The sequence below is a fragment of the Oncorhynchus mykiss genome, chromosome 10 (genome assembly GCF_057628025.1).
Source record: "Oncorhynchus mykiss isolate SJ-2025 chromosome 10, ASM5762802v1, whole genome shotgun sequence".
Taxonomy (NCBI): Eukaryota; Metazoa; Chordata; class Actinopteri; order Salmoniformes; family Salmonidae; genus Oncorhynchus; species Oncorhynchus mykiss.
Genome location: NC_143031.1, coordinates 49170773 through 49181074, shown reverse-complemented (window position 1 = coordinate 49181074; position 10302 = coordinate 49170773). Strand labels below are relative to the sequence as shown.

At 41.5% G+C, this 10302-nt stretch overlaps 1 protein-coding gene across 1 annotated transcript in view; it reads right to left on the bottom strand.

Moving 5' to 3' along the window:
* Positions 1-10302, bottom strand: part of LOC110534170 (FERM domain-containing protein 7) — a 13143-nt gene extending 2841 nt beyond the window's left edge. Inside the window, exons 1-12 of the mRNA XM_021618877.3 lie at positions 10048-10302; positions 9679-9848; positions 8865-8969; positions 7554-7596; positions 5716-5794; positions 5452-5549; positions 5206-5320; positions 4828-4975; positions 4473-4568; positions 4111-4274; positions 3946-4014; positions 3687-3762 (exon numbers count right to left, since the gene is read on the bottom strand). Coding sequence (XP_021474552.3) covers positions 3687-3762; positions 3946-4014; positions 4111-4274; positions 4473-4568; positions 4828-4975; positions 5206-5320; positions 5452-5549; positions 5716-5794; positions 7554-7596; positions 8865-8969; positions 9679-9819 — 1134 coding nt within the window. The 5' untranslated portion in view covers positions 9820-9848; positions 10048-10302. The remainder of the gene's footprint in view (positions 1-3686; positions 3763-3945; positions 4015-4110; positions 4275-4472; positions 4569-4827; positions 4976-5205; positions 5321-5451; positions 5550-5715; positions 5795-7553; positions 7597-8864; positions 8970-9678; positions 9849-10047) is intronic.

The following is a 10302-nucleotide window of genomic DNA, read 5'->3' as shown; positions in this document are numbered from 1 at the left end:
CAGTACACAACACTATGCTCATCATGTCTTAGCAGAATCAGATGGTGACAGGTGTCCCTGCAGCTTATGTGAATTTGGAGGTATAGTGAATGGATGAATAGTTCCATCTTGAGTTGATGGGTATTCCGGCTACAGTCTGGGATCTGTGAATAATGGTAATTTCAATTATTGAACCGTTGATTCTATTCTTGGATAATATAATGTATAAATGTACACCAAGGTAATTATTTGTGCAGGATCAGATGGTGACAGGGGTTTCATCAGGGTCAAGCAGCTAGGGAAGACCAGTCTGTGATAGCGCAGAGGTGAACTTTGCAGATACAACACTTTATTCTCTCAGTGCAGTAAACACTGGACGAGCCAGAAGCTTCAAAGATTGAAACTATTTTAAGGCCGTCTGACAGACCTTTAAAGTTGATATCCAAACTGTATCAAGGGTTGATAGAGGCTTTTCCCGATGACACAAAACATGTCAGAGGAAGACCTGGGAGACGCTACTGATGATGAACGGATACAGATGTTAGAATGCCCAATCATGTATAATCAGACATAAATTACTGCAGTTTTTTGACCATCCAGGGAATCTGAATATCATGCATGTCATTATTCTGCTGGAGGTATAAAACACAAAAGGGGACATATTTGCAGTCTTGTGAAGGCTGACTGAATTCTGGCAAAGAGTAAATTCTTTAATCTCAGCATGTCTACAGATTCTCACTGTTTTGGTTTCCTTATAAATGTGGATACTGGGGGCTGGTATCAGAAGAAACTGTGTAATCTAGAATTTATAGAGGCTAAGAAATGCCATTAATTGGAAGGTTGGTTATCCTCCCACAATGGATGGAAGAAATGCCAAGTTATGTATCGCTAGATTTGATTTATTACATGATTAAGGGTACACTGTGCAACTTTCATAAGGTCTGGATGCCTTATACGGAATACTGTACAACAAAAGGAGTCTGTATTGAAAACATGCCCACGTCAGGGGAGATACCTATTTAGGCAATCCCAAGGTGCTGGGCTGCTCAGTCCTGGCCCTGGGGGTCTGCCGTACTGTTGGTTGTAGAGGTCGACCGATTAATTAGGGCCGATTTCAAGTTTTCATAAGAATCGGAAATCTGTATTTTTGGACACCAATTTTTTTAAACTAGGCAAGTCAGTTAAGAACACATTCATAATTTTCAATGACGGCCTAGGAACGGTGGGTTAACTGCCTTGTTCAGGGGCAGAACAACAGAGTTTTACCTTGTCAGCTCAGGGATTCAATCTTGCAACCTTACGGTTAACTAGTCCAATGCTCTAACCACCTGCTTTACATTGCACTCCACGAGGAGCCTGCCTGTTACGCGAATGCAGTAAGAAGCCAAGGTAAGTTGCTAGCTAGCATTAAACTTATCTTATAAAAAATAATCAATCAATCATAATCACTAGTTACTAGTTACTAGTCAACACATGGTTGATGATATTACTAGTTTATCTAGCGTGTCCTGCGTTGCATATAATCGATGTGGTGCGCATTCGTGAAAAAGGACTGTCGTTGCTCCAACGTGTACCTAACCATAAACATCAATGCCTTTCTTAAAATCAATACACAGAAGTATATATTTTTAAACCTGCATATTTAGCTAAAAGAAAGGTTAGCAGGCAATATTAATGAGGTGAAATTGTGTCACTTCTCTTGTGTTCATTGCACGCAGAGTCAGGGTATATGCAACAGTTTGGGCCGCCTGGCTCATTTGCCAGAATTTTACGGAATTATGACATAATATTGAAGGTTGTGCAATGTAACAGCAATATTTAGACTTAGGGTTGCCACCCGTTTGATAAAATACGGAACGGTTCCATATTTCACTGAAAGAATGAACATTTTGTTTTCGAAATGATAGTTTCGGGATTCGACCATTTTTATGACCTAAGGCTCGTATTTCTGTGTGTTATGTTATAATTAAGTTTATGATTTGATAGAGCAGTCTGACTGAGCGATGGTAGGCACCAGCAGGCTCGTAAGCATTCATTCAAACAGCACTTTTGTGTGTTTGCCAGCAGCTCTTCGCTATGCTTCAAGCATTGATCTGTTTATGACTTCAAGCCTATCAACTCCCGAGATGAGGCTGGTGTAACCGATGTGAAATGGCTAGCTAGTTAGCGGGGTGCGCGCCAATAGCGTTTCAAACGTCACTCGCTCTGAGACTTGGAGTAGTTGTTCCCCTTGCTCTGCATGGGTAACGCTGGGAGTGAGACCGAGTCAAGACTGAGACCGGGAGGGGGACAAGGGTTCCGAGACCAGAAAAATGCGGTGCAGGTCATACTGTTCTTCACATTACCGTCTCACACACACCGTAAACACACATTATATCAAATAAAATCTATGTTAGTTAGCGAGCCAGCCAGCTAACGTTAGCTAGCTAACAGTACGATTTAACTAGATAAACTACTTTCTAACAAAATTTGAAATGTATAATATCTGAAAATGTAGCTAGGTAGACTCTCTTACCTGTAAACATGGATGAATGCTTCTCCCTCTCTGCCACAGATGCCATGGTTGCCCTTAGTTTTGAAGATGTAATCTGGAGACAGGTGTTTCATAGAACAGCCTGTATGTGTTCTTTTTGACTCCCTCCGCATATTTGAACCTTCGACCTACTAAGCTATCATCCTCTACTTCCACCGTGCATTCCACAGATTTCAAAGCTCTGACCTCCAGAAAGTGGAGGGGAACACTTTTGCAGTTATTTGTGCTATCTTTCATAAAAATCCACTTTAGAAATCATTACCTACACATACTGAGCAGCCCTTTGTTATAGACAGAAGCGTCTGTAACAAACTCATCTCTCGGCATGTCCAGCGCAGCCATTATCTCAGCCCATCATGGCTAGCGGGAAGGTTCCTGACTTTTTCTGTGGCTAAACCAACCAGACTCCTAATTTAACAATTTGATTTGTTTTTACAGATAGCATACAAGTTTGTTATTAATGCGCATGAAAGTTCACATTTTCTGCCAAAAATGTCTGTTGGGATGGTGTCTGATGGTGTCAATGTTGACAGTATCAACATTGATTTGGCTCACTTATACTTTGCATTGGCAAGATGGTGAAACCCATTCAGAAGTAGAGTACACAAAGTGCTGCTTGCTTGATGGCACATGTAATCATAAATGATTTATTTGGCCGTAGAGTACGAGGCATGCGGACCAATTTAAGGGAATGGAGGTGGCGTGAAGTCTAACACATTGCAAGAAAATTCAGCTTCAGCAAGAACAGGAGTCCATTTGCACCTTGAGACACAGGAATGCATTTAGGACAGAGACTGGCACTGAGCCGGAGGTTTGAAACGCATACAGGAGGAACTGAACTGTGAGACACCTAGTTCTGTCATCTCAAAAGAGCATGCCTAAGGATATGTGGTCATACTACAACCATACCTCATATTACAAACCTCCGTTGTCAAAACAAACTGACCAACAACAAAAAAAATGCAGAAGTGAGCCGTTGGAATTGACTCACAGGAAATCTCCTATTGCACTTGTGCATTTACAAGTTTGGTTTAGAGCACATGCAATTATGCTAATTGTTTATCAATCAAATCGCAATTGATTTAAAGTGTCTTTCACTCGGTCTCAACACCCTTTAAATTCTGTTTAGAATAATAATACAACAAAGAAATCCATATAACAGAAGGCACTGTACCTGTTTGGAGACATCAGTGAGGAGGTCAGGAGAGGACCTGCACTGCCTGTTATCATAGTGGGCCTTGTAGAACTTCCTGGAACGTAGAGGTTTAGAAAGACAAGGGTTTATTGCTTTGCTTAACCATATTCAAGCAATGCAAACCTTTCTTTCTGGACTTAAAAACATCTTCAATGAAGATTCTCCATTAAGATTGCTTTTCAGTCCAGAACTTGGCTTAATCTGTGTTACGGGAAACCTCCCCAATAAGTGTTGTAACCTTTCAAAAGGCAGGTTCTTCCTCCCCCCTCTCCTGACACAGTCCAACAGTTGTTTCTGGGTCCTACCACTAGAGAGAGGGGTAGCACAGTGTTATCAAACTGAGTAAACGGTAAAGGCTTTTGACAAATGAATAAATTCCCCCTTACGTATCTAGTGGTCTGACCTGTATCTGAAGCAGGAGCCTTTACTGTAGAGGAAGGACTTGTGTCGGGACTTGGGCTCCTCAGAGAGACGGAAGAAGGCATGGTACTCTACACACGTCTTCCAGAAGGCCTTACACACATCCCGGCTGGCCATGGCTAGCTCTACTGTGTCCTTACGAGAGGGCTGACCACACACACAAACACAAACACACACACACACACACACACACACACATGTAATAGAGGTAATTTCTGTGGAAATAAAGCAGCATGTTGTTTGAATAAAACCACATGTAACCAACAAACAGACAAACACCTGGTAACTAATGAAATCCTGTTTGACCACTGTCACACTTAACGTCTCAAAAAAAAAAAAACTCACCACAATCTTAGCATGGAGTTTAATCAAAAAATGCTTTCTTTTAAAACTCAGTTTGCGGATTGAGGCCCAGCTGAAAGTGTTTATCTTGGTGTTGCCCTGGGAGAAGAGAGAAACATAGTTCAAGAGTATAAACTGACAAGCAGTCCAAATGTAAACCTCTGTAATAAATACTTCTCTCTTGGTTCTGTTTACTTCTTGGCATATCTGTTTCCAGCGCCTGTCTCTCTAAAAAAGGCATAGTCCACACTGTACAATCCACTGTAATAGCATGCAAGAACATAGTATATTATACATGCCCTATGAACAACTCCTGTACATCTCATTAAGAGGTCTTTGTGACGAGCCCAGCCATTACCTGGAAGACCAACACTCCAGAGTGTGTGATGGCCAGGTTGATCTTGGTGCCCTCTCCATCATTGGCAGCCTGTGGGCGGATCCCGTACATGTCCAGCTTCCGAGCCACCTCTAGCAGCTGGCTGTCTGCCTCACCTGGTGTCTGGCCCCTGGAACACACACAGCACCAGCAACAGCCTACATTCACCTAACCACCAAACCCCCTGTCACCTCAACACGATGCGACAGTCACCTCACCGCCAGAACCATCACGCCTTCACACCTGGTAGGCCTGAGTCATGAACTACTTCAGTGAGCAGTGTAGGACCTTTTCTGCCCCCTCCCAGCTACCAGAGAACCCCAAGCCTCTGACCCTTGAGCCCGGGAGGTATCTATCTACCTGTGCCTCTTGTGGAAGCGCAGGATCTTCTTGTGGAGGCACTCCTGGTTGGGTACGTAGTTCTTGGTCTCTAGATGTTGCAAGTCAAGTTCCTCCTCGTAGTCACCTAGCTCTGCTACAAGTGTAAGGAAAGAGTGGAGACATCACTACACACACAAGCCACTATTATGATAAAACTGTAGTTCAATTGTAATCATGATCATGTGGCTTTACTCTTCAACGACAAACCCCCGGGGTTCTACTTACACTGAAGTAAATGTGAGACGAGGAGAGCAGCGCTGTTATCATTGCAAGTAAGACTCCCATTGGACAAATCCTGTTTAATCTGCAATGCAAACAGGTACCTGCAAGAGGGAACTTGAATAAGCTTGAATTTGTCTTGAATAAGCATCATGTCTGTCTGTACCAAATAAGTTCCCTTAGTCAAGAGGTCCAAACCATTTGTATAGCTGGGGCAAATGTCAATTGGCACAACCTTTTTCAACAGAAGAACAAGAGAGAGTGACCTACCTGGTCAGTTCTTTCTGCAGCTGCCCTGGGTCTGGGGGGAAGAACTTCACTATGAAGCGGAAAGTTGGATCACTGGTGTCTGTAGGAGAGAGGAACAATATCCTTGATGCTCATTCCCCATTGTTTTAGCACGACAGATAGCATGATTCAGTCCACATAGCAGAATTCACAAGCCTTTGCATAAATTACAGTTGAAGTCGGAAGTTTACATACACTTAGGTTGGAGTCATTAAAACAAGTTTTTCAACCACTCCACACATTTCTTGTTTACAAACTATAGTTTTGGCAAGTCGGTTAGGACATCTACTTTGTGCATGACACAAGTCATTTTTCCAACAATTGTTTACAGACAGATTATTACACTTAGAACTCACTGTATCACAATTCCAGTGGGTCAGAAGTTCACATACATTTAATTGACTGTGCCTTTAAACTGCATGAAAAATTCCAGAAAATGATGTCATGGCTTTAGAAGCTTCTGATAGGCTAATTGACATCATTTGAGTCAATTGGAGGTGTAGCTGTGGATGTATTTCAATGCCTACCTTCAAACTCAGTGCCTCTTTGCTTGACATCATGGGAAAATCAAAAGAAATCAGCCAAGGCCTCAGAAAATAAATTGTAGACCTCCACAAGTCTGGTTCATCCTTGGGAGCAATTTCCAAACGCCTGAATGTAACACGTTCATCTGTACAAACAATAGTACGCAAGTATAAACACCATGGGACAACGCAGCCGTCATACCGCTCAGGAAAGAGGCGCATTCTGTCTTCTAGAGATGGACGTACTTTGGTGCGAAAAGTGCAAATCAATCCCAGATCAACAGTAAAGGACCTTGTGAAGATGCTGGATGAAACAGATACAAAAGTATCTATATCCACAGTGAAACGAGTCCTATATCGACATAACATGAAAGGTCGCTCAGCAAGGAAGAAGCCACTGCTCCAAAACCGCCATAAAAAAGTCAGACTACGGTTTGCAACTGCACATGGGGCAAAGAGTGCACTTTTTGGAGAAATGTCCTCTGGTCTGCTGAAACAAAAATATAACTGTTTGGCCATAATGACCATCGTTATGTTTGGAGGAAAAAGGGAGAGAATTGCAAGTCGAAGAACACCATCCCTACCGTGAAGCACGGGGGTGGCAGCATCATGTTGTGCGGGTGCTTTGCTGCAGGAGGGACTGGTGCACTTCACAAAATAGGTGGCATCATGAGGAGGAAAATGATGTGGATATATTGAAGCAACATCTCAAGACATCAGTCAGGAAGATGACGCTTGGTCGCAAATGGGTCTTCCAAATGGGCAATGACCACAAGCATACTTCCAAAATTGTGTCAAAATGGCTTAAGGATAACAAAGTCAAGGTATTGGAGTGGCCATCACAAAGCCCTGACCTCAATCCTATAGAAAATTTGTGGGCAGAACTGAAAAAGCATGTGTGAGCAAGGAGACCTACAAACCTGACTCAGTTACACCAGCTCTGTCAGGAGGAATGGGCCAAAATTCACCCTACTTATTGTGGGAAACTTGTGGAAGGCTACCCGAAATGTTTGACCCAAGTTAAACAATTTAAAGGTAATGCTACCAAATACTAATTGAGAGTATGTAAACTTCTGACCCACTGGGAATGTGATGAAAGAAATTAAAGCTGAAATAAATCATTCTCTCTACTATTATTCTGACATTTCACATTCTTAAAATAAAGTGGTGATCCTAACTGACCTAAGACAGGGCATTTTACCAGGATTAAATGTCAGGAATTGTGACAAAATGAGTTTAAATGTATTTGGCTAAGGTGTATGTAAACTTCCGACTTCAACTGTACCTGCAACTTACTTTTGACTTGCTTGGCCAGGGGCTTTAGCAGTTCCAACCACATCTGGGATTAGAAATACAGATCAGATTAGCATCCAAAGCTTGGAGTGACATCATTTAGTGTACCTTCTTTGCTCACACTTTATTTGGATATTCCATCTGTAGATGCTCGACAGATGGTCATAGTATCAACAAACTATCTGTTGATAAGCAACTGCTTGCTAGCGTTAGCACAGTGACTGAAAGTCTATGGATATCTGCTAGCATGTTAGTTAGCATTGGCTTGCAAAACAACCTCGAAATTCCTTCATACTGGACAGAGAGACATAAGAATGATACCCACAAGTTCATCTGACTCTGGGGAAGTACATCAAGGGCCTCATTGCCAAAATTCCGAAGTATCCCTTTAAGGTTAGGGTTAGGATAAGGTTTAAGGTTAGGGTTAGGATAAGGTTAGGGTTATGATAAGGTTTAAGGTTAGGGTTAGGATAAGGTTTAAGGTTCGGGTTGGGATAAGGTTTAAGGTTAGAGTTAGGATAAGGTTTAAGGTTAGAGTTAGGATAAGGTTTAAGGTTAGGGTTAGGATAAGGTTTAGGGTTAGGATAAGGTTTAAGGTTAGAGTTAGGATAAGGTTTAAGGTTAGGGCCAGTGGTGGAAAAAGTGCTCAATTGTCATGCTTGAGTAAAAGTTAAGATACGTTAATAGAAAATGACTCAAGTAAAAGTGAGTCACCCAGTAAAATACTACTTGAGTAAGTCTAAAAATATTTGGTTTTAAATATACTTAAGTATCAAAAGTAAATTAAATTGCTAAAATGTACTTAAGTATCAAAAAGTAAAAGTATAAACCATTTCAAATTCCTTATATTAAGCAAATCATTTTTTTTTTTAATTGACGGACAGCCAGGGGCACACTCCAACACTCAGACATATTTACAAACGAAGCATTTGTGTTTGAGTCCGTCAGATCAGAGGCAGTAGGGATGACCAGGGATGTTCTCTCGATAAGTGTGTGATTTTGACAATTTTCCTGTCAAAATGTAATTGAGTACTTTTGGGTGTCAGGGAAAATGTATGGAGTAAAAAGTACATTAATTTCTTTAGGAATGTAGTGAGATAAAAGTAAAAGTTGTCAAAAATATAAATAGCAAAGTACAGTACAGATACCTAAAAAAAGGGCAAGAGTTAGTGTAGTCAGTTGAAATGTTAGTGATAGTCTGTAAGCGTCTACAGATGGAGAATCCAAATCATGTGTTACTCACTCTTCTTTTCATCCCTTAGTCAAACCTACATTTGAGTTACAGTACAGTATGTGTTCTACTGAATGACTTACATAACTGCCACACTGGTGACGGAACTCAAGGCCAAAATACTCTTTTTCCAACAGCTTCAAGTGTCCACATACTTTGTTGTAGAAATCATTTCCAAGGATCCTTTGCTGTAAACAGTAAACATGAAAGTTATACTTTGAAGTGTTCATTTGGCATTTTCTTTACAAAAATAACAACGTAGAGTAATTCAGCGTACACGGATCACAACCAGATCTGAATCATTATTTATTTCCCCCAACTAAGCTGTGTGAAGATGAGGAGTTTTGACATGACCTGACCATGCATTTCACTGCAGAATAAAGAAAGAGTCAAATGATGAGAGGTAGGCTGGAATGAATGAAGGCGCTTTATGTTCAATATCCCAAGGGGATGAGGAAATCGGGCCACCTTAGACACTTTAAAACCCTGCTAACTCAAAGCTGCCCTGCAGTCATTCACATCCGTCTGTACTGGACCACTCAGCAACCTCTTCTTTGATCCACTTATTGTCCCTTCACTCATGACATAGATGCACAAAATGCCCCATGGCTTGGATGGAAAAATACTGCATGCGGTCAACAGGGATAATGGGGTTTTAAAAGTAAGTGAAATGCATTGCCAACAGAGTACAATTGGAAGAAGAATCTATTTATTTAACTGTAATAATAAAAATGATAACATCTGAATATACTTCTGTTTACAATAAGCAGAGGTATTTCCGTTGACAAAAACACATAAGGCAGTGACGGTCTTTTGGCCCGTGTGTAAATCGATGAATACTTGTGACTTCTGGTCACAAGTTGACTGGAATATAGTTATGAAAAATACACTTCTCACCTCAACCTCAAATATGCTCTCACTGTCATCCAAGAAGATGACCCGCAGTTTGAATGTGCCCTCTCTTTGTTTCTTGCGAACAACGACGGCTCTCAACTCTTGAGTTCGGTTGGGCTCGTGTCCACCTTGGCTCTCGGTCATCCTCACCCACTCGTCACGAGCAAAACACACTGACACAAAACAGCAGAACTTATGACATTTTGTCAGGCCCATCTTACAAAACACTTTCTCTGGGCGTACAGGTGCTCGAAGCGTTTTTTTTTTGTGTTGTCAAAATATGACTGAATAACTCAAATGTAAGTTTGATGGAATCATGGAAACTATCATGGACTCCACTAAAAAGGTATTTCAACAACATGTTTTACATACCCTTTTCTCTTCTGTGGGTTTCATCATCCCCTCAATGATCCATCCTCACCAAATTCCAAGCAACATCGTTCAAAACCCACTATGAAGAGGGGAACCATCCTCTCTATCCTCTCCTCGCTAACATCTCCAGGCACAGCTCCAAATAGATGGCTGCACTTTGGAAAAGGTCGCGCACGCATTAAATGTGTGTGTGTGAGATTACTGCAGTAATGCAAGGTCAGGTGGTCACTGGTAGCATCATCAGGAGCTCTCTGG